The following is a 25,466-nucleotide window of genomic DNA, read 5'->3' on the forward strand; positions in this document are numbered from 1 at the left end:
TAGATGATTGCATTTTTATGAAATGTCCAGGATGGGCAAATCTGTAGAGACAGAAAGGTTAGTGGTTACCTAGAATTGGAGTGGTTGGGAGAACGTAGGAGACGACTGCTAAAGGATATGGGGTCTTTTTGGTACAATGGAAATGTTCTAAGATTAGATTGTGGTGTGGTTGCACAAATCTGTGAATATGCTAAAACCATTGAGCTGTGCGCTCGGGTAAATTGCGTAGTGTGTGAATTAATGTCTTAATGAAGACTTTAAAAATATCCATCATGCCACAGTTTAGAAACCCACTTTACACAGGTCACCTGCACCATCAGTAGAATTATAGAGGGAGATTAGGGGTGGAAATAAAGTTGTGGGAATGTGCTATGATGGGGCCACTGAAGTTAAGAAAATGGGAGAGATGGTCCAAGGAGAAGCAGAGGATCCGCGTCGGGACCTTTAGGTACATCAGTAGTTAGAAAGGAGGAAGAACAGAAGGGAACAAGAAAGCCAGTTAAGGCAAGTGGATGGGAGAACAAGGCAAGGAGGGTTTGGGAAGCAAAGACAGATGATGTTTCGAGGAATGAGGTAGTCGACATCGTCTGTTACCGATAGATAAGATGTAGATTGTTTCTGATCTGCACCAAATATCAGTTAGAACATAGGTAATCATATGGAAGTCTGTTTATGTGAGTGACAGGGGCAAAAGCCATATCTCAGTGATCAGGTAATGATTAGTAATTGATGAAGTATGGAGTGATATACAGTTGACCTTTGAACAATGTGGGGGTTAGAGACAGCAACCCCCACGTAGTCAAAAATTCCGGTGTAACTTTTGTCTCTCCAGAACCTTTTACTAATAGTTTATGGTTGCCTGGAAGACTTACTGATAATATAAACAGTCAGTTAACACGTATTTTGTGTTTTATCTGTACTATAATATATTCTTAAAGTAAGCTAGAGAAAAAATGTTAAGACAATCATAAGGAAGAGAAACGATATTTACTATTCATTAAGTGTAAGTGGATCAATAATAAAGGTCTTTATCCTCGACTTCTAGTTGGTTAGGCTTAAGAGGAGGAGGAGCGGGAGGGGTTGGTCTTGCTGCCTCAGTGGTAGCAGAGGCAGAAGAGGTGGAGGAGGTGAAGGGGAGGTAAGGAAAGGAAGGCACACTTGGGGTAACTTTTATTTAAAGTATAAGTGGACCTGTGCAGTTCAAACCTATGTTATCCAAGGGTCACCTGAACTGTATAGCTATTTCAAAGAGCATCAACTGCTAGCTCAAGGAAATGGGGGTTTGTGCCAAGGGAATGTTATGTTTTATGTGTGGTTGAGGTAGGCAGCCCTGTGGTAGTGTGGGGTGCCTGCCTTGATGATCCACATTTCTTAGCTATTAAGTGCTGATTTGACCAGCTTTATCTAGGTTTCTTCCGAAATAAAAGAACACATGTAGAAGTCAGCATGAAGAATTTTATTTTATTATTATTATTATTATTATTATTATTATCTTTTTTTTGAGACGGAGTTTCGCTCTTGTTACCCAGGCTGGAGTGCAGTGGCGCGATCTCGGCTCACCGCAACCTCCGCCTCCTGGGTTCAGGCAATTCTCCTGCCTCAGCCTCCTGAGTAGCTGGGATTACAGGCACGTGCCACCATGCCCAGCTAATTTTTTTGTATTTTTAGTAGAGACAGGGTTTCATCATATTGGCCAGGCTGTTCTTGAACTACTGACCTTGTGATCTGCCCACCTCGACCTCCCAAAATGCTGAGATTACAGGCCTGAGCCACCATGCCTGGCTTGTTCTCTCTTTTTGAGTAGTATTTCCTCCAACTGTTGTCTGTTTGTACCCGGCACTGTACCCTTTAAAAAGAAAGTGGAGGCAGCAGATGGTGGCTAACATCTGAATCTCAGCACTTTGGGAGGCCAAGGCAGGAGGATGGCTTGAGCTTGGGAGTTCAAAGTTACCTTGAACTATGATTGCGCGACTGCAGTCCACCTGGGCAACACAGGAAGACTTGTCTTTTAAAACAAAAAGAAAGAAAAAACAAAGTTAGTTTTCTGATTTAAAAAAATATTTATTTATTGAAATAGGGTCTTGCTCTATCACCCAGGCTGAGGTGCAGTGGCATGATCGTGACTCACTGCAGTCTTGACCTCTGAGTTCGAATGATCCTCCTGCTTCAGCCTCCCAAGTAGCTAGAACAGGCGTCCCCAGACTTTTTACACAGGGGGCCAGTTCACTGTCCCTCAGACCGTTGGAGGGCCGCCACATACTGTGCTCCTCTCACTGACCACCAGTGAAAGAGGTGCCCCTTCCTGAAGTGCGGCGGGGGACCGGATAAATGGCCTCAGGGGGCCGCATGTGGCCCGCGAGCCGTAGTTTGGGGACGCCTGAGCTAGAACCACAGGTACATGTCACCACACCTGGCTTTTTATTTGTTTTTTTTGTTTGTTTGTTTTTGAGACAGTTTTGCTGTTGTTGCCCAAGCTGGAGTGCAGTGGTACAATTTCGGCTCACTGCAACCTTTGCCTTCTGGGTTCAAGCGACTCTCCTGCCTCAGCCTTCCTGAGTAGCTGGGATTACAGGCATGGGCCACCACGCCTGGCTAATTCTGTTTTTTTCAGTAAAAATGGGGTTTCTCCATGTTTGCCAGGCTGGTCTCAAACTCCCTACCTCAGGTGATCCGTCTGCCTCTGCCTCCCTGTGTGCTGGGATTACAGGTGTGAACCACTGTGCCCAGCCCACACCTGGGTAATTTTTAATTTCTTTTAATAGAGGCTAGGTCCCATTATGTTGCCCAGGCTGTTCTTGAACTCTCCTGGGCTCAAGTGATCCTTTTGCTTTGACATGCGAAAGTGCTGGAATTGCAGGCGTGAGCCACTGTGCTTGACCTGGATTTATTTATTAAAGTTTTTTTTTTTTTTTTTTTTAATTTCTTTCAACACTGTTTTATAGTTTTAATAGTAAAAGGTTATTAAATTTATTCTAAGTAGATATTTTTTTGAGACTTGGTCTCACCTGTCACCCAGGCTGGAGTGCAGGGGTGTAATCACGGCTCACGGCAGCCTCAACCTCCTGGGCTCAAGCGATCTTCTGAACTTCAGCCTCCTGAGTAGCTGGGACTATAGGCATGCGTCATGATGCCTGGCTGAGTTTTGTACAGATGGGGTTTTGCTGTGTTGCCCAGGCTGGTGAGTATTTTTTTTTTTTATTAATTCAATTCTAAACTGTTTTTTAAATTTCATTTACACAGTGTATAGGGAAAAAATACAAATGGTTTTTGTATGTTGATCTTGTATCCTCTAAGCTTGCTGAACTTGCTTATTAATTTAGCCAGTGAATTTGTTTGGGTTTTCTATATACATGATTATGTCATCTGTAAGCCACTATATTTGTTAAGGATTATTATATGTAGGTTTTCTATGTGCAGCAGGTGATTTATAAAAGTATCCACCTACCCAGACTGAGTGGTGCAAACTTCACAGCTCCTGGGATTTGGTAGATGTTAAAAATTGCTCTGTGGCCCAGAGAATGAATTCCTCTGGACTTTGTAGCCCCATGTTACTCTGAGACTCCTGAGATGAAATTCATTTGCTTCTCATTCTATTTTAGATCACTATTGTGCAAAGAAAGTGTCCTAGTCCTGTGATCCTCCATCATACCATCATCTCTGTTTGAAAGTGGGTGCTAGGGTCCTGGGTGGTCTCATCATGGCCTCCCTCTCACAGCTCTTCTGTGTGCTTTTCTGGTAGAGCTGCACTCACAGGCCAGCTTTTCCCTGCCTTGTTCCCTGCCCATCCTGCGTCTCTGCCTGGGTCTTTGCTGATCACCTCCTAATTGTACTTCAGCCTAGACCAGGTTGGCTTTCTTTTGTTCTGTTCTCCCTATGTGTGTTGTATATGATTTTTTTTCCCATTCAGCTCACTTCTCAGCTGTATTTTTTCATTCCTTAGATTATTTAAGTACAGTCAGCCCCCCTAATTTGTGGGTTCCACATCCTTGGATTCAACTGAGGATAAAAAATATTCTAAATAAAAGTACACCAAAACAACAACAAAAACTATCCAAATTTTAAAAACAGTACAACAATGTATACAGCACTTACCCAGTATTAGGTATTATAATTAATCTATAGGTGATTTAAAGTATATGGGATGTTTATAAGTTACATGCAAATACGATGCCGTTTTCTATCAGAGACTCTGGATTTATGTCAGAGCATCTGTGGATTTTGGTAACCACGGGTTACAATAGTAGTGTCTGTTTACCTACGGCACGAAGCTCCATGAAAGCGTGGGGCATGCTTTTGCTCACTGCATTGTTAGCCCCTAGCACAGATGTTCAGCAAATATTTACTGTTATATATATATTATTTAATTTTTGAACGAAGCCAGTTCAGAAGTATTAGCTCAGTTCTTGGATGTTTGTTTACTACAAATATAGTTCAGCTAGTAGTTCACCTGGTGTCCATAAATGCTTAAGGGTTTTGGCAATGCTAATCATAAATGACAATATCGTTTTGTAACAAGAATGTTTGGCAGGTATGTGTGGTATGTTGGCTTCAGTAATATTTCTTTTTTTAGTTTGGTTACACTGCCTTTTATTGGTATTCTATTTTTGTGGATCTGATTTGGTTTTTGTAAACTTTTTTTTTTTTTTTTTTTTTTTTTTTTTGACTTAATCTCTTGGGGAAAGCTAACTGGATTGTAGAGTAGTGATGGGAACAGAAGCTTTCACCTAAATTGGATTTCCGGTAAAGCCAACCTTACTATTTGGAGGCAAGGCTTGTGAAAACATTCAGGTAAGGTCACTCCTTTATTTCAAAGGATTTGTGGTTGCTTAGACTGTGTTGTCTATAAGACTGGGGTCATTGGTTTTGTGCTGTGCCAGAAGGAGAAGTAGCAGTTTTTGTTGTTAGAAAATTTAATAGTGAAAGGAATTAAATATTTAAGAAAGAGAATGGGTTTGCTTTAGCTCTTGAAACTTTATTTTGCTGATGAAGTAGGGTAAAAATTAGTATGGAAAGATGAAGAGTAAAGCATTTGTGTTGCTTATGTGAAGTGTCCATTGTTGCTACAAGATCTTTCTATATTGTAAAGTAATTATAAGAATAGGCAAAGGACATTTTCAGATTGTCCATATTTGCTTGAGGATAATGTGTAGCTATTGTATGCCTCATTTAATTTTTTTTTTTTTTAGTGTTGTTCACAATCACAAAATGATGCCTTACTGAAAGTGTTAGTGGATAAACTTAATTGCATATTTAAGGACCTGTGCATTTCCAAAGATGATGCTTTCCCTCCTTAATGTTAAGATGTACGTATTTAATGATAATGCCTTTTGTTGTATGAGAACTTGAGACAGAAGATTTAGTAGGATTATCCAGTGACAGTCAGTACACGGTGCGATTAAGCTGTCCTTCTGGCTCTTGGCCTAGTGTATGTTTGTCTCTGGCTATGCAGTTATAGAATAGGGCAGGTGGCACATTTATATATGCCTTTGATTTCTCAGAAGTTGGTGAGCTTTCCTAAGTGGAGAATTTTAGAGCTAGGTAGGATTGTTATGGGAGAGGGGGCAGGGAATGCAGAGTTGATTCTTCATTCTTCTGTGGTTCAGCTGAATTTACATGTAGTTAGAACTGATTTTCCAGGGGATTATGATGGCGTTGAGCTTAGAAGACTAGCTGGCTTTTAGCATTTCAGAATTGGATCCCCTGCCGGAACCCTTGCTAAGAGGGAGTGGACTTATATTTGGTACAGTGACCAAAAAAAAAAAAAATTGTCCCGATTCTTTAATTTGGTGAAAAGATAGGAAGGTAAAGTGAGATTAGATGTGGATGACAGATTTTTTTTTAAAGAAAGAGGGTTGGCAAAAGACTGAAAGCATCTCTGTTTGGCTTTCTTATTGATGGAATTGTGTTTTGTTTGGTTACACATAAATTATTCTGATAAAAATATAAATTGCATGCATTCAGTATTTATTTTAGAGAAATATATAAAGCCATAGCCCAAGCAAATTGTTGAATTACACTCTTGTTTGAACTTCGGCGAAATAATAGTCATTTAACTAGTTTGAATCTTTTGTGACTTGTGTGTCTCATGAAATTTTACATAACATGTAATAAAGGACAGTTTAGTAAGTGATCAGTTCATTGTCAAACTGTTCTTTTGTTGGTGGCATGTTTTTGCAAAAGATAAAGCAGTGTAATGTCCAGATACCATAACATGCTAAAGTGGTGACTATGAACCAAAACTTTTGTAAGTTTTAAAAGGAAACTGTTGTTTTATTAAAATTATTTTTAAATGGAAGTATTGCTTTATTTAGCCTTGAAATGATTTTTAAAATATTGTTTGAAGAATAGTAGTGCTAGCTTTCCAAATTTTGGTAGTAGTGGTTCTGTTTGTTTTTTAAATTAAGAATTTAAAAATTTTCTGGGGTAGAAATGACATTTTTTGATATCTTAGGGAATTGTTAAGAATTATCTGGAGTTGAAATGTTTTTTTTTTTAAATTTTTTATACATACAGATAGAAATTGTCATTTGAGAATACCTGATTTAAAAACCTTAATTATTTATATTATTTTGAATGTAAGCATACGGTCCAGATTTGTATATCGTTATTCTGATCACATTGTGATATGCTTTTCACAGGTTTCTTTTTAAATTGAAAAGTAATGCATGTACCTGAATAACAATATTTTAGGTAATAGTAAACATTAAACAATGCATAGTAAGCTCCCCTCCCACGTAAGAGCCAGCATAGTCTCTTATTCAGGGGCAGCAACTTCAGCAGTTTCGTGGTACAATCTGATAACTAAAACATATTTCTTGTCAGAATAGCGTTGTCTTTAAACATTTGTTCTGTATAAACATTTATAATGCTGTTCCATTTAAACATTTATTATTCTGTTTTTGTTGTCTTTATGTTTAACTTTTTATTTAAATGCTTTTGGGAATAATTAAATTTTTAGCAGAGTGGGTTATGATTTGTAGTTATAGGATTGTAATTCTCTTATAAAAACTATAATACAGTGCATGTGCATTTTTATTATGGTATGTAATAGTGGTATTATTAGTGATATTGCCAGGCTGGCTGATGGAAGGTAGTGAAGTCTGCAGTGTGTAGATTAATTTTTCAGTGGAAGATAAGTGTAGCCTCTTTGCATGGAACATTACAAGTGTGCATTCTTGCTAGAAGGCAAACATCATGCCAGAGATAAAAAAAAGTCACACGGAGCTTTGTAATAATCATGGGAAAAGTGTTTTCTGATAGGTATTACATACTAACTCATAAATCTCCCATGCTCTTGGCCACATATAAGGAATTTTAATCTTAAAAATATTTTGGTTACCAACTTTTGAAGAAAATTGGCCATAGAGTTGGACACCAGGGACAGTGTACTGAAAAACAGACCATGATCAGGAGAGGCTAAACCAAGATTTTTAAAAATGAGATTTCAGGATTATTTTGAATCTGATGTTTAACATGAGCCATTGCAATGAATTTCATTTTATATCTGGAAAAAACCCTTTTTAAAACTCATATCCAGCCGGGCACAGTGGCTCACGCCTGTAATGTCAGCACTTTGGAAGGCTAAGGTGAGCAGATCGCGAGGTCAGGATTTCGAGACCAGCGTAACCAACATGGTGAAACCCTGTCTCTACTAAAAATACAAAAATTAGCCGGATGTGGTGGCAGGTCCCTGTAATCCCAGCTACTTGGGAGGCTGAGACAGGAGAATGGCTTGAATCGGGAGATGGAGGTTGTGGTGAGCTGAGATCCCACCACTGCCCTCCAGCCTGGGCAAGAAGAGCGAAACTCCGTCTCAAAACAACAACAACAACAAAAACTCATATCCATTTTCCCTAAATGTAAATAATTGATATCCAGAGTATTAATAGAGAATATGCTTTTTATAATTTATAAAAAGGTAGAGGAGAGAATTATACACAAGACTTTTGGTTTAGGTTTAATAGTTTCCTTTTGTAAGATTTCTCTCTGTATTTTCTTACTGATATTTTTGTAAGATTTATTGAATCTTTAGGTTATCATCTCCCTCTTACCAAAAGACTCTGTTGCCCTGCTTGCTGTATTATACCTAGAAGGCACAATTAGAATATGGGAGACTCTCCTCATTTACTTGGAATAGACTTTTTCATATTTCCAGAAGTAGCAAAATTTCTATTACCCGCTTTGCTTCTGCCGCTCGTATTCTTCCTCCCTACTTGAAGTGTCTGCAGCTCTTGAAGGGAGGTTTGGGCTTCCATTCTCTTGCAGTTATAGCACCTGAAGTGTTTGCCTTCTTACTCTGAGGGATCACACATCTGCTAGCTACTAAGATGGTAAATTGTCAGTTTGAGACCATTTTATTGTGGTTATATGAACCCATTGATCTGTCTCATATCCTAATTTTAAAATAAAATCATAACACCTTTTATAAGCACATGAAATTACAAAATCGTTATTTTCCTAGTTGAAAATGTTACATGCATACGTTTTGTTTGTTAGATTTGGCATATTGAAAATAAAGAGAAATAAAACTAGAAAATAATAAGTGAAATACATTTAACTTTTTATGAAGTACAAAGAATTGGCCAGGCGTGCTGGCTTGTGTCTATAGTCCTTGCACTTTGGAAGGCTGAGACAAGAGGATCACTTGAGCTCAGGAGTTCAAGACCTCCACGGGCAACATATACCCTGTCTCATTAAAAATACACACACACACACACAGAGACAGAATTGATTGCCTTACTCAGATCATTTATTTCACCTACTAAAACCTCTGCCATCTGTTATTGAAGAAAATTTCAAAGTTATACAGTAGTAGGGAGAATACCCAGCTTTAAACAGCCAGTCTTGTTTCATCTGTACTCTGCCATTCCCGGACTAGTCTGTAGCAAATCTTAGGTGTCAGATAAATCCGTATATTGTAGTATTGGGTGAAGAACACAGCATTGACCTTAGACCACCATCAGTGCCTCATGAGAAAATGAACTCACTCTATACTGATAACTCTTAGTGTTCCTGGGCTGGGTTTTTTTCCCTCTTTTTAAAATCACCCCTTTCTTTTGGCTTTTTTGGCCTTCCCTCTTTCCCTGTACCTCCACAAGGGGGCAGATAAAGGAAGTGAGAAGTTTAAATGAACCGGATTTGAGTTTCACTTTTGTTAATCAGTCAAGTAGAGTTGCAGAAGATTTTGGGGATGACTTTTCAGAAACAAGCAGTGACTTTTCTTCCTGAAACAACTCATAGTGCCCCTCCTTGCTCTTCAGAGATAGAATAGTATTAGCTATTTTAAAGGGGTTAAACAATAATCTTTAAAAACAAAACAAAAGATCCAGAGCATTATTACAGCCTTTAATTTTCTCTGTGAATGATAATTTTTCTGTAAAAATAATGATTTAGACTTTAATCAAAATATAGTATTTGAATTTCTACTTTTTTCAGAGGATGGCTCGGGGTGATTATCATTAAGATTTCTTATTGAGTGATGTGAATGTTGCATAGTCGAAGTATTTTAGCTGGGCATTTGGCTAGCGGTAGAAGGGTCATAACTACTGTCTTTATCCCCAGGCAGTTTTATCATTTCTTTTGTTTTTAGATTTTTTTTTTTTTTTTTTTTTTTTGAGACGGAATCTCTGTCGCCCAGGCTGGAGGGCAGTGCCGCGATCTCGGCTCACTGCAGCCTCAGCCTCCGGAGTATCTGGGACTACAGGCACGTACCACCACGCCTATTTTTAGTAGAGACGGGGTTTCACTGTTTTGGCCAGGCTGGTCTCTAACCCCTAACCTCAGATGATCAACCCACCTGGGCTTCCCAGAGTGCTGAGATTACAGGGCTTGAGCCACCGCGCCCAGCCAAGTTTTCTCATTTCTTAAAAGCCTCCGTTGGCCAGGTATGGTGGCTCACGCCTATAATCCCAGCACTTTGGGAGGCTGAGGCGGATGGATCACCTGAGGTTGGGAATTCGAGACCAGCCTGACCAACGTGGAGAAACCCCATCTCAACCAAATACAAAACCAGCTGGGCCTGCTGGTGCATGCTTGTGGTCCCAGCTGCTTGCCAGGCTGAGGCAAGAGAATCACTTGAACCCGGGAGGTGGACGTTTCAGTGAGCCGAGGTCGTACCATTGCACTCCAGCCTGGGCAACAAGAGCGAAACTCGGAGATAAAGAAAAAAAGCCTCAGTTACTGTGGCAGTATCAATGAATCGTATGAATCGGATTCATAAAATTCTATAAATATTTGATGGTTACTTTATTTATGGTGAAACAGTATACTGTTTGAAGCCTGTTTGAAATTGAATGCCAGAACACTGTATAAATTGCCGTTTAGTCTGTGGGAATTCTGAATAAGCATCTATAAAGCTTTTTGTCAACAGAGTATTTCTTTGTCTTGATATTTAGAAACTGTGACCTGTGGGAGTTTTTTTTTCTTTAATATTATCTGTGTTTAATCTTTTTGTTCTTCTGTTTTCCCAGTGAATGTATTTCTTTTGGAAAAATGTTATTTTCCCAAGTAGACCATATGAGACTCATATTTTGAATATATGGTGTTAATTGTTGTAAGATATTGGAGGAAATGATGGGATCCACTTGCAGAAATTGATTGTTTTTGCATGAATTTTGGCAGCTGCTTTGCAATAAGTATATTTCCGTTTGTTGCCACCGTTAAATTCTCTGGTTCTCAAAGTTTCTGTATGCCTTACCACATGACACATAATTACAACGAAAGCGTTACCTTACATTCCTCTAGCATTCTTCCCCGCCAGCACCACACTTAATGCCCTTTATTCCTCAGCTTCATGCATGAATTATGTAGCATATGTGAAGAGGCTTAAACTGTTACCATTACAAATTCTTGCTAGATGGCTCCTGTTATATTTAGGATATACTTATACTTTAGACAAAGTAAGAATGTTATTGTTGTTGACCTTGACACCAAATAACTGGGCAGACATTATATAGCTATGTTTGAATCCTCGCAAAATGTGCTATTGAAGCCAACAGAGTCCTGGCGGGAGACTCTTCTGGACAGCAGAGTTATGGAACTTTTCTTCACAGTAAGTCTTAGTTGCCGTCTCTGGTAGCAAGGGCCATAGAAAAGAGGAAATACCTTGGCATGTTTCTTAAGTAAAACAGATAGATTGCTTTTCTCCCCTAAAGTCATGTCTTTTCATCAATGTAGCTGCTTAAACAGAAATTATTTTAAAAGGTTCTTGCTAATTTATAAAAATGTCACACAGTTTGGAAGGGCTTAATATCCTAGAGCAGAAGTTCTCAAACTTTTAATCTCAGGACCCCCTGTACTCTTAAAAATTATTGAGAACTCCAAAGAGCTTTTCTTTATGTAGGTTATATTTATCCTGTTAAAAATTCAAACAAAGCTTTACAAAATAATGTACCGAACAGTAACGATAAGAAACTATTAACATATTAACAGAAGTAACATTTTAATTAACAGTGTTTTAAAAAAACAAAGCAGGTTTGTTTTGCATTTTTGCAAATCTGTAATATCAGACTTAACAGAAGACAGGTTATCTTATGTGCTTCTGCCTTCAATTAATTGCAGTATTGCACATTGTGTGGTCTTGGGGAAATTCCACTTTTTACCTGTGTGACAGTGAGAATGGGAAATGCAGATACTGTTTTCATATTATTATGCCAATAGTTTTTTTCCTCATAGGCAATCTGACAGGCTTTTAAAAAGCTTCAGGGATCCCTGGGCCGCAGTTTGAGAACTGCTGTTCTAGAGTGTTGGTTTTATGTTATATTCATGAGTCATTGTTTAAGTTGGTATTAATGAATAGCATTTTATCTCATATGTAACTTTAGACAGTCCTCTTTATTATTGGTCAAATATCAAGATGTAAGCAGTCTGCTAACACATTCGTCAATGTGTATTCCCAATAGAACAATCAAAAGCTGGGAAAACAATTCATGTGTGTGTGTATGTGTTGGATGCTAATTTGCAGTTATAGAGTGAATATACGAGTTAGATACATTGACGTGGACAAAAGCCCAAGTAAAAGCCACTTAAAAAGAAAAAAGAAAGCTCTTTTGCTTAATCTCAGTTGTTAATTATAGTTTCTTTTCATTTGTTTTAAAAATATAGATGAGTCCTACAACTGCCTTTTTCCGATTGAACTATTTACAATAAAGTAGTTATGTGGCATATGTTTTAAAATAGCTAAAAGGTTATCTATCCAGGGGTATATAGAAAATATATTTTCTATGGAAACATTTGGACTGAGCATTAATCACCCTGCGGTTTCTTTTTAAAATCAGAGAAATGATGGCTAAAACCACTATCAAGATCAAAGAGATAATTGTAACTAAATTTTAAAATTCCGTTGCCTGCCTCATCTGACAGGAATTGTTTTGATACGAATCCAAGTCCAAGTCTTCGTATTATGCACTTGACTGAAAGTAGATTCCACTCCAGCAGTTTTTGAAAAGGTGAAAAACTTGCTGGCAGTACTGGAAACAGCTCTACCAAGTCTGAACAGCTGTCTAGACAAACCAGACAGCTGCTCCTGTCAGCTGTGAACAACCACACGCAAAGAACTTTTGAATTTGAAAGTTAACCCTTTTTTGCTTTATTTGAACAATTTTTGTGTTTGTAGCTATTTTACTTAAGCAGTTTATGAACAAGTTTGTTACTTGTTTTAAAAATGACAGTGACTAATGTTTTTATTTAATTTTGGTTAAATTTAGTTTTAGTTACATGAATTCATTGCCTAATTTAAAGCACTTTCCCACTGGATATCACTTGTGCTAGATTTGGATAAGCATCAATATACTGTTGCATAAGAGCAAGACTTTAAATATGTTGGTCATAAGACTTTAAATATGTGGAATACTTTGGGTTGCATTCTGCCCTGCAGAGGTTGACAAACTTCTTGATTTTTTTCCCTTCCCTAAGGTCTTGGGAAAAACAAAACACTTTCATTGTGTTTTCTTCCTACCTTTTTGATCAGAGGCTTCTTGATCTTGCTTATAGATCTCTTCCTTCTTTGCTCATCACATAAATGCTGGCATTCCTATCTTAATTCTCAACTTTGCTGACTCTGTATGCTTTCCTGTGGCTCTTGCTTCCACGCGTAGGACTTCAGGCACCGGTTCCTGGATGACTCTGACATCTATATTCAGCACAGCTAGCTCCAGAGTTTCTGAGCCTTATAATCCAAGTGCTTACTGGATGTTTTACTTTGGATGGCCCACAGACATCTCAGATTTAGCATGTTCCAGTAGAATTCGTCCTCTTCCTTACTTGCTTCTCCTTCCTTGTGTTCTTTTTCTTGGTGCGTAGCCTTGCCATTCACCTCGCTGGGCGTCCTGCTGGGCTTTGCCTTCCCTTATCCCTCTGTCTCTTTCCCATATTCAGGTGGTGATTTCAGCTTTCAGTTTTCTAATACAGTTTATATTGAAATACATGTTCAGACATAGAGGAACTCTTGTAGTGATGACATTGGAAAAAAGGCAAGAATCTGTATTGTATAAAAATTAAGCGTTTATCATTAGTTTTATGTGGTTTCTATTTCAGGGAACGTAAATTAAGCTTGAACAGTACACATAGTCTCCAAAGACAGTTATTTACTTATTTTAAATTTTATTTTTAGCTATTTCATTGACAGTATTCTATCTTTTGATTGCTCACTTCAAGACCATAACGAACATTCAAGATTGTGAGATGGATTCTTATTGTCCCAGATTGTATCTCTGGACATCGTGCTTAAATGCTGATTAGATTCTAAGGCATCCAGACAAAAATTTCATTACAGGTTTCAGATAAAGAACTTACGGGAGTGAGTTGTGTTCAGAAGTTTATGAACTGGACAGTGAGCATATATGAATTTATCTGTTCTTAGAATTAACTGTATAAAACTTAAAATACATTAGAATATAGTTTGAAAAATATTTGTATTCTAGACCAAGGACTTGCAGACATTTTTTTGTATAGGGCCAGATAGTAAACACTTTAGGCTTTGCAGGTCATATGTTCGTATTCAACACTCCCATTCTAGTACAGAAGCAGCCATACATGACACATAAATAAGCATGGTGGTGTTCTAGGAAAGCTTATTGATGGTCATTAAAATGTGACTTTTGTATAACTTTCATAGGTCACAAAATATTATTTTTGTTGGTTTTCCCTCAACCATACAAAAATGGGGGAAAAAAACATTCTAAGCTCACAGCCATACAAAAACAGGCAGGGGGTTAAATTTGGCTTATGGGCTGTGGTTTGTTCTAGTCCAAAAAGGGTATAGCGTATTTAAGCATGTCAGTGAATCAGTTAACTTTGTAAGTTTTAGAGATTATTTAGTATTTTAAATTTCATTACTAGAACCTTAAGAAGTTCAGGGATAGTCCGGGCACAGTGGCTCATGCCTGTAATCCCAGCACTTTGGGAGGCCGAGGCGGGTGGATCACCTGAGGTCGGGAGTTCAAGACCAGCCTTACCAATATGGAGAAAGCCCGTCTCTAAAGAAAAAAGAAAAAAAAGGAAATTCAGGGATTAAGGATTAATGGACTCAGTCAGTGAACAAGGATTTATTGAGTGTTCATTGTGCCCAGTATACTAGCAAATACTTAAATAGGTTCTGACCTCAAGTAATTTAGAAACAATTTGCCGAGTCAAAGTGAACATAATGTAAAGCTATGAGTTCAATGTTACACAACATTTACAAAGTAGAGAGAGAATTTTGTATAGGAAAGAAAAGGGCTGGAGTAGTTAAGTGCTTTGGCAAATACAAAATGGTACATACAACAGTAAGGATTAGGATTAATAATGATCATATTTCTACACTAAATTTTCCTTGGCTCTATTATGTCAGATTACAGAAGTGAAACCTTTAACATCTGAGAATATTAATACTATAAAACTAGGGAGCAGTATTTTGGGAGCATTTCCTTCGCACAGAACACCATACCAGGTGTTTCACATCCGTATTATATCACCAAAATAAAATCTAGGTGAGATTTAAATGGATTTAAGTATAATATATATTTTGTATTTAAAACTTTTAGCATTTATTACTAAGAATGATGTAGGTTAAACCGAGATTCAAACAAATTGTAGACGATCTGAGCATTAATAAAAGAATGCCTGTTATATTTTGGTTGAATGAATGTGTGAATGTCTATGGATTCAATGGCATATTGCTTTTCTAAGTGTGCAACTGTTTACTTCCACTAAAGCAGTATCTATATACTCTTGATTGAACTTGTCTGCTAACTTTAGCAAGAAGCTGTAGCTAGGCATAGTTAGCATAATACAGATGACTGTCGTTGTTGCTGTTTTTAGAAGAAGCAGTATGTCTGACTGGCTGGCATCTGTTTCTCTCTTTGTCATAACATGCTGGAGTTGGATCAATTTTCAAAATGTAGGTAGCCCTCAGTTAAAAATTAATTGGTATGTTTAAAATAATGCCTGTAATGTAAAGTGGACTGAGGGACAATTTTCAATTTAGTTTAATTCAGGAATTAGTTTTCTAGAAATAACCAGCTACAGTGAATTTTTCTCTTACCTCATTCGGCATTGTAGACACGTGACTCTTACAAAGGAAGAATTTATATTTATGGATTAGTAATTCTTTCTAACAGGTACATCGAAAAATCAGAGAAGATTCAGATATGGCACAAGATTCTCTGCAGTGCCTTGCCCAGTTAGCTTCTCTTCATGGACCCATCTTCCCTGATGAAGGATCACAAGTTGATTATCTAGCACACTTCATTGAGGGATTACTGAATACTATCAATGGGTAGGTATACTTGCCCTTTGCAGCTGAAGAAGGAACTCTACGTTTTGTGTTTAACAGTAGAAGAAAAAAAGAAATTAGTTATTTTTCCCCCTTATATTTTAAAGTAAAGTCATATGGGTAATTTGAAATTAATAAACAGAGACATGCCTTTTAAAATCAGTAACGGTAATGCTTGTTTGGAAATGAGTTATATTAATAATTTTTCTTTCACTACCACTTAATAATACTCATTCCTTGGTTTTAGAATTGAAATAGAAGATTCTGAAGCTGTGGGAATCTCCAGCATTATCAGCAACCTGATAACCGTGTTCCCACGAAATGTTTTAACTGCCATTCCAAGTGAACTTTTCTCTTCCTTCGTTAACTGCCTCACACACCTCACTTGTTCTTTTGGGCGAAGTGCTGCATTGGAAGAAGTGGTGAGTGACTCTTCTAAAATAAATTGTGTCAGTTTTAAGTGTGTAAATTATTTGGGAAACATGACCTTTAAAAATTTGCGGGTTAAGATAGTTTCAGTTGGTGATATTTATTGGTGTTAAGAATTTAGAGATGATTTAGTACCCAAATATAGGAGATGGAATGAAATGAGCTGCGGTTTGTTCAACACAAATTTTCACAATTTTTAACCTAAAACTTACGAAGTTCATTCTAACAGCAAAAACATTGTTTACAGGGTGCTGCTATGGTGTGGTGTAATTACGTGTAATTTTATATGTTTCTTTTTTTTGAGAATTTTTTACTTTGGACTTATTTGGCAATATATAAACATAATTTGGTTCAAATCATTGTAACCTTACTTATTTTGATTAGACTGTGGTCTCTAATTTTTTGGATGGTAATGCTTTAATAGTGTATCCTGGTAGAATTTAATTTACATTTAAATTAAGAACAATAATAATACTGAAATTTTTTTTTTTTTTTTTTTTACAAATTTTCAAATGTGTATTTTCTGTATTTTATATTTAAGTTTAGAAACATCTACTAAAACCCCTTGACTACACAGCTGCTTTTATAATAGTTACTGTGAATAGCTATATTAATCATGTTCCACAAAGTAGTGATTAAATTGTTACAACTGCTTTTTCTTTATATGAATCAAAATGTGAATCTTTCTGAAAGGCTGTAAGAGTAAAAGGAATGTAGATATTTTGTTAGCATTTCTTGTTAAATTGTAAGTTGTTTTGGTTAGATTCTGCCAACGTGTGTAAGTTTTTCATATCCCTTCAGAGGTTTTCAGAGAATAGAGAACTTGAGAATGATTATGTTTATGTAATCAGGCACTTTTGTGATTTGATGAGGAAGGGAACCAGGTCAGACAGGTGTTTATATGGTAGAGAAAATGTAGTAAGAGAAGAATAGAAGTTTAAAGGCATGAAATGTAGATTTGAAAAAATCCATGGTAATTTTAAGTATTTATGCTTTACTCAAACCCCTTTCAAATGATGACAGATTCTGAACTAGTCAGGTTGTATTAACATGAGTTCCTCGTACTTTCCCTCTCCCCTTTGGTTTGTTATATTTTCTCTTCTAAACCAGGTGGATTGAAGAGCATGTTGATCCCTGTATTTAGAAACTAAGCTACCTTTTAAAGTTTCTGTTTGTGAGCTAAGAGTGTTCCTAAACATTTTAAAGAATTGCTGGAAGACATAGGGCATCTTTACTTTGCAAATTTTAAGTACAGAATTTATTTTGAGGACACTGACATCTTGACAATTTTTCTGTCAAGGTTTGACAAAGGAGTGTTGGAACATAGAAAGCCTACACATATTTGCAGAGAAGTAGATGTGTATTGTGCTTATTTCACAGCAGACATGTTCTAGTGATAATGAGCCTGATAGGTCTCATTCAAGAAAAGTATTTATTTTCATTTCTTTTGCTCTTTGAATTAGTTTTTAATTGAGCTGTTTATAATATTTAAAGTTATTTTTACAAATACTTGGTTATGTCTTGAAAAGGACAGAGGAAAAATATCTGTTTAAAGTTTTGCGTTAGTCACAGAAACCAGGTCGGGGATGTGTGGTGAAGTTGAGGGCTAAGGGGGTGACTCCTGCGTGGGGACTTGCTTGAAGACTGCATCTCCTAAATGTCATGTCAGCCTCAGGCGGTTTCCATTGTATCTTTTGTATGCTGGGTGGGGGTGGAGGGCCAGGGGAGTGTACAACGAATACCAGAAATACAGGAACAAATCCAGCCAAACCCAGTTGGACCTCTGGGACAGAGACATTTCATCTTTTGTTTTCTTGGGCACTCAGTGATAGTACACAATATGTGGTTGTCCTGAGATGGAAAAGTATATAAAGACATGATCTTTTAAGTACAGTTTGAAAAATTGAGGCGTAGTAAAGAAAAACGAGTTTGGGAGTTAGCATGGGATGAAAAGGTGATGAACTTTTGAGGGAGACAGCACCGTTATGGGCCAGGCAGTCGTGAAGTGTAAGAGCTCCAGGCAAGCTGCTTCAGTTTTTTTGAGCATGTTTCCTCATTGGTAAAATTGGGATATGAATTCCTTCCATTGCTTTATGACACGGATTAACTGCATGAAAAGTACCTGGATAGTGTGCAGTAATTATTACAGGCGATAATACATTGAGTAATAATTTTAAAAATGAACTTTTATAAGAATAGAATTTATTGAAAATTTGTGTGCACGCTTACCATGAAAGAACAGTTGTTGAGTTTTGTTTGAATTCTAATTTTTAAATTAGAATTTTTAAATTTTTAAATTCTAATTTTTAAAAATTATTTTTAAAATAATTTATTATAAATTATAAAATATTTTTTGTAATTTTAATTTTGTGAAATATTTTTGTTTTTCTTAAATATTGAAAGTTTCTTTTCTCACTTGAAAAATGTTCCACATGTAAGGCTTTTTACTGTGAGAATACTTTTTAGGAGCTGTGTTTGTTTAGGAATACATACAGATTATCATCTTTTTTAATAGCAATTCATGTCTTCGATGGTGATTATGTTGTTGTAGCAAGGGAAAAAGAGCATCTTCTTAGGAAGAAACATTCTTGATACTAATGTGTGTTTTTGAAACCCATGTCATAAAGTCACCTTGCTTGGTGGCTTTAGCATGTGAGTAAAGAGATACGTGTTTGTGAGTACCCTGACTTGGAGTTAACTGAGAGCCTGTGTTCACAAAGAGCAATTCCAGTATTCAGCCAGGTTTCTCTGTGGCTGCAAAAGTTTCCTGGTATTACTTAAGGCTTCTTGGAGCGAAGAATGTTTTCATTACACCCCATTATCTGTTGCTGAACCAAAGAGGTGATAATGAATGTGGAGATGAAAAAATACTGCCTTGAAGGTTAAAAGCCTTCCGGGCAGGCTCTCGCCTGTACCTTGGGAGGCCAAGGCAGGTGGATCACCTGAGGCCAGGAGTTTGAGATCAGCCTGGCCAACAGAGTGAAACTCTGTCTCTACTAAACATGCAAAAATTAGCCAGGCGTGGTGGTGGTTGCCTGTAATTCCAGCTACTCAGGAGCCTGAGGCAGGAGAATTACCTGAACTTGGGAGGCAGAGGTTGCAGTGAGCTGAGATTGTGCCACTGCACTCCAGCCCGGGTAACAGAGCAAGGCTCTGTACACACACACACACACACACACACACACACACACCAACACCACAATTCTAACAACAATTGTTCATTTTAATACATCAGCTATTTTATAAAAGATGTGTAATAGTACATGCATTTGAATTGTTTCAGTGAAATGCAAGGAGAATGTGGCTTGAACTCTGTATTCTAGTTTGCTGCTTGGTTTCTTTTCTAATTAACCATTTTGAGTTCAGCCCTGTAAGCAGAATCATGCAGTATGTTGTTACATGAACACAGCAGCCTTCATAGCACTGAGGTATTTTGTATGTGCATTTTGGTGTGTGTTGTGTATAGGGACGATGGTGGTAAATAACAATTTATAAAGAAAGAACTTTACATCTAGTTTTAGTATATTTGTAGCCTAATCTCAAGACCAGCAGGACAAGATAGTAATTAAAAAGGTGCTTGATAAAGTTGTTAGGAAGTTGATTATAGAGTGTAATGCAATAAAATAAATTGCGATTTGTCGAGTCAGTGGGTATATTTAAAGGTCAGCATTCTTGATTCAGAATCTAATTTCTCTGACTTGTTGGGTGATTACTTTGTAGAGAGGTGCTGTAACGCAAAGGAAGCCATACATTGAAGCCAAATTACAGATTGAGAGGTGGGGAACACACATTTTGGGGTATCTCAGCGATAAGAGGGAAAACAGTTCTTATTCTCTGGGATGGCTGTGTCAGTCCAGTGCAACTGTGCACTCTGCCTGGCGTCTTCGCCCATGAAAGGATGGGCTGTTTCACCTGCCAGCCTCCCCTACCAAACAGTTCTTACAGCTACAAAATAATAAACTGATGATACTTGAGAGAGCAAGCCAGCTGTGCAGCGCTCCCCACCCATCAAGCACATTCACTTCCCCTGCTTAAAAGACGGAAGAAGAAATGAAATGAAATCCACGAGTATTTTGTAAACCTTGCATATTAAAAGTATACTGTTCAGAAATAATAGCAATGGTTTTTATCTCTACCAGGATATTTGGAAGAAAACTTGTTACTATTTTACCTTAAAGACAGATTCTTATTTTAAAAAGTGTTTTAAGAGTTATTTTTATGTTTTAATTCTAATTGGATGATAATATTACCATGCAGTGTTTTGTGACTTGTGTGAGTCAGCTCTGATTGTTTAAATCTGCTTTCCTAGTACAGAACCAGTGTAAGTTTTATGGAATTCTTGCACCTGAGATAGAGGGCAGTGGATTTAGAATAAAGCTTACTTACTGTCATAACCATTGTTCCATATTGTATCCTTTTTTTTTTTTTTGAGACGGAGTTTCGCTCTTGTTACCCAGGCTGGAGTGCAATGGCGCGATCTCGGCTCACCGCAACCTCCGCCTCCTGGGCTCAGGCAATTCTCCTGCCTCAGCCTCCTGAGTAGCTGGGATTACAGGCTCGTGCCACCATGCCCAGCTAAGTTTTTGTATCTTTAGTAGAGACGGGGTTTCACCATGTTGACCAGGATGGTCTCGATCTCTCGACCTCGTGATCCACCCGCCTCCGCCTCCCAAAGTGCTGGGATTACAGGCTTGAGCCACCGCGCCCAGCTGTATCCTTTATACTGTTTGTTATACTAGCATTAGAAGCATAATTAGATCCAATGGACCTGGGGTTCAAAAATGAATACTAGAGTGAGGTAGAAAAAAAGGGATTTCGAAAGCATTTTCATAGTATGTGGAAAAAATTTTTTAAACAAACAAAAAAACAAAAGAAAGAAGGGATTGCCCTTTTATCCCATGTAAGCCGGGCGAGTCCCAGAAATGTCAGCCACTATTCAGCTCCGTAAGTCTGTATTGAGCACTTCTCATGTGCCAGGAACAATGTCTAATATGTATGCATTCCTTTGCGTTGAGAATTTGGAAACCCCTGTGCGTTTTCAAAAGGAAGAAAGTATGATAACCCAGTAGTGCAGCATTTAAAATCTTTTTCTGTAAATTATAGCTTGGACTCTGGTGTTTTTGTGAGGTAGGTGGTTTGTTTTTTTAAGTTATCTGTCTATGGGATTTTTTCTAGCAGCTACAATGCTTGTCTACTAAATCAGTTTCTCTTGGGGGATTCCAGAAGCCAGGAATACTGTCAGCTGCGTAGGTACTCCGAAGTTAAATTAATTCTGTATTTTAAGGACTAGCTAGAAAAAACAAAATAAAAATAACTAGATAAGGCGTTAATTTATTTCACATTTGACATTCGAAGATTTCTAAATTCCTGCATTTTTAAGTGGAGAGTTCGTTAAATTTTGTGATATTTGTCACTATATTGTTGCCATATTGGCCTTAAATGATACTTCGTTAGGAAAGAATCTAAATACCAATAGCAGATGAATAACAGCATAAACTAATAGCATAGCTCTTTGAGTCTTTAATTTTTTATGTTGTCCTCAGTGTGCAGCACAAATATTGTTTGTGATTTGTCATTGGACATGTTGTCCAATGGTGCCTGTAAATTTTAAAGTTACTGTGAAATGTTTTATTCATATAAAGTACTAGTTTTATGTTATAAAAATGTAAAGAATAATGAATAATTATGTATCAACCACCAGATTAAGAAATAGTATAGTATATTGATAGAGCCTTTTTCTGTCATTTTTTAACCTGTGTGTGTGTGTGTGTTTTTTTTTTTTTTCCTCACTGGTTACTGCATGGAAGTGCTTGTTGCATTACTTATTTCTGCCAAGTGGGTCTATAAGCAGATGCTGCTGGTGAACTTCCCAGCCAGTGTTTTGGCCACTTTTTTGCAGCCTCTACAATCTCTGGTGGTTGAAGCTGTTTTCACTTCTAAACTGTTGTGAAGAGTAATAGAGAAGGAACTTTTTAAAGGATATTCTGTAGATATAAGATTTTCTGTGACAATTAATTGCCCGTATTCATCTCACTGCATTTTTTGTCTATGAATCACATACTGATCTAACACGTTATTTATGTTTCCATATGAAGATAATCTTGACGATCAACAGAAAGAGCTTTCCAATTTCATGGAAAGGATGTGGAGTTGTCATGGTGATTAGTTGCTGTTCATAGGAAAACAGTCTGTAACTACCTTAGCATGAGATTTAGCTCATATTTTTACAATATCTGATATTAGATTTATATAAAGATCAATATAGATAGTGACTTTATATTTTAGAGCAGATCTGAGTTCACAGCAAAAATGGAGTGAAAATACAAACCTCCTCAAACATGGAGCCTCCCCACCCTCACCCGTCAACATCCTGCACAAGAGTGGTGTGTTGTCACAGCTGACGAAACTACACTGACACATCATCATCATCCAGAGTCCATAGTATCCATAGGGTTCACTCTTGGCATTGTACTTTCTGTGGGTTTGGACAAGTGTATGATGTCCACCATTAAGGTATCATACAGAGTAGTTTCACTGTTCTGCAAAGCACATCCTCTGTGTTCTGCCTGTTTATCCCTCCGACAAACCTCTGGCAACCACTCGTCTTTCGGCTGTCTCCACGGTTTTACCTTTTTCAGAATGTCATATAGTGATGTTAGATTTTAATGTCTGAAATTCAGTTTGATGTCAAAAAAGGAGACAGATGTCATATACTGAAGGTTTTCTTTTCAAAGCTTCATTTGACAGCATTTTCATAAATAAAATTAACCATTATTTTGGAATTATATATTTAACATAATTACCAAAACATAAAAGCAGATTTCTTTCTGTGACTAAAGGGTTGCAAATTTGCTGCTATATATACTTCCAAGTTAATTACGAGCATTGAGAGAGAAGTGCTGATGTCATATTTTGATTACCTTCTCCACCCTCCATTTCCAGATGGAGTAAAGTGGGGTCAAGTAGTCTCATAAGCTCTAAGCCCCTCTCCAAAGCCTCTCTGGCAGCAGGCCTGACAATACCAAGGGCATGAGCACATAGCATCTAGCCTGGTCTCCTTAGTCATCTCTGTGCACGTGCTGCTGGCTTGGCTGCTGGGTTTTGGCCAGAGTGGCCATGGAGCAGGGCCAGGGTATTATGAAAAAGCGCTAGGTTAGGTTTCAGTTCTCTGAGATTAGACTGAAAGATTTCGTTGCCAATTGTCATCAACCAGATTTTTTCTCACACTTTGCTTGATAAGTTATATTATCTCCAAAAGGAACCAGAACTTTAGAAGTTCATAGTCTTACCATAAATTGCCATCCAATGGATTGAGGCTGTGCAGTGTACCTGTGATCTTCTGTTCTAATATCAGAGTGTTAATAGGAGGGATTATTGAAAGTTTTTTTTAATAGTAGAAAAGCGTATAACACTTTTACTTGTTAGTTATACTTTTCCGTATATGAATAATTAAACAAAGATAACATGTATTAGATGTGTATTTTAAAAACAACATAGATAGGTCTTAGAAAATAACCTGCTTTTTTTTTTTTTTTTTTTAAAGACTGGGTGGGTCAGAGGATGCTATTCCTAAATTCCTCTTGTGATATGTTACCAGTCTGTTTATTTTGGCAAGATAGACTGTTAAGACTTAACAAATGATGGCTGCAAAGCACATGCTTTGTTAAGTATATAAACAGGCCACAGATGTTTCTATGGAAAGAAAGTATCTTATTCATCTCCATATTCCAGTGCCTGGCTCTTAGCAGTTCAATTTATTTATTTATTATTATTTTTTTTTTGAGACAGGGCCTTGCTCTGTCACCCAAGCTGAAGTGCAGTGATGTAATTTTGGCTCACTGCAACTTCTGCCTCTCAGGTTTAAGCAATTCTCCTGCCTCAGCCTCCCAAGTAGCTGGGACTACAGGCATGTGCCACCACGCCTGGATTAATTTTTGTGTTTTTAGTAGAGACAAGGTTCTGCCATATTGGCCAGTCTGGTCTTGAACTCCTGACCTCAGGTGATACACCTGTCTTGGCCTTCCAAAGTGCTGGGATTATAGGCATGAGCCACCAGGCCTGGCTGAGAAGTCTCCTAAAGTATAAACCTAGGAGTGGAATTTTTTGATCAGAGAATATGTGAATGTTCACTTTTACAAGATAGTAGTGTCAAATTTTTCCTAAAGTGATTGGACCAATGAATTAATAAATGTGTGTGAGTTCTCAATGATCCATGTCCTCACCAACACTTACTGCCAAACTAGCAAGTATAAAATATGGTCTTAATTTTCCTTCCCAAGTACCAGGAACATTGAACATCTTTTCATATATTTAAATACGTAGTTTCTATGATTGCTCTTTTGAAATGCTTGTTCGTGTCCATTGCCCATTTTCCTGTTAGGATATTTGTCTTTTCTTCACTGATTTGTAGAAAGGCTGTATATGTTCTAGAACTAGTTTTTTGTTGGTTATATGTGTTGCAGGTTGATATGATTTGGCTCTGTGTCCCCACCCAAGTCACATGTCGAATTGTAATCTTGTAATACCCACGTGTCGGGGGTGGGGACCTAGTGGGAGGTGATTGAATTATGGGGGTGGTTTCTGACATGCTGTTCTCAGGATAGTGAGTGAATTCTCATGAGATCTGATAGTTTAAAAGTGTGTGGCAGTACTCTCCTCGCTCACTCTTTCCTACTCTGCCATATTGAGACATGCTTGCTTCCCTTTGCCTTCTACCATGATTGTAAGTTTCCTGAGCAGTCATGCTTCCTGTGAAACCTGAGGAACTGTGAGTCAATTAAACCTCTTTTTTTCATAAATTACTCAGTCTCAAGTAATTCTTTACAGCAGTGAGATAACGAACTAATACACAGAGTTTGTTTTGTTTTGTTTTGTTTTGTTTTTTGTTTTTTGAGACAGAGTCTTAACTCTGTTGCCAGACTGGGGTGCAGTGGTGTGATCTCAGCTCACTGCAACTTTTACCTCCTGGGTTCAAGCGATTCCCCTACCTTAGCCTCCTGAGTAGCTGGGACTATAGATGCCCACCACCATGCCTGGCTAACTTTTTGTCTTTTAGTAGAGATGGGGTTTCACTGTATTGGCCAGGATGGTCTCTTACCTCCTGACCAAGTGATCCACCTGCTTTGGCCTCCCAAAGTGCTGAGATTACAGATGTGAACCACTGTGCCTGGCCAGATCTATTCTTTTTTATGGCTCCTTTTTCACTTTATAGTATCTTTTTTCTTTCTTTTTTGAGACAGAGTTTTGCTCCTGTTGCCCAGACTGGAGTGCAATGGCATGATCTCAG

General features: G+C 37.6%; 1 protein-coding gene across 4 annotated transcripts in view; it reads left to right on the forward strand.

Moving 5' to 3' along the window:
* The window catches only part of XPO4 (exportin 4), a 121,053-nt gene that overhangs the window by 60,742 nt on the left and 34,845 nt on the right, over positions 1-25,466 (forward strand). For all 4 annotated transcript variants that reach the window (XM_074387935.1, XM_003944250.4, XM_074387936.1 and 1 more), the window contains exons 7-9: positions 10,938-11,050; positions 15,597-15,754; positions 15,999-16,173. In XM_074387935.1, the coding sequence (XP_074244036.1) occupies positions 10,938-11,050; positions 15,597-15,754; positions 15,999-16,173 (446 nt within the window). The remainder of the gene's footprint in view (positions 1-10,937; positions 11,051-15,596; positions 15,755-15,998; positions 16,174-25,466) is intronic.

This window comes from Saimiri boliviensis, chromosome 16 (genome assembly GCF_048565385.1).
Source record: "Saimiri boliviensis isolate mSaiBol1 chromosome 16, mSaiBol1.pri, whole genome shotgun sequence".
NCBI classification, from domain to species: Eukaryota; Metazoa; Chordata; class Mammalia; order Primates; family Cebidae; genus Saimiri; species Saimiri boliviensis.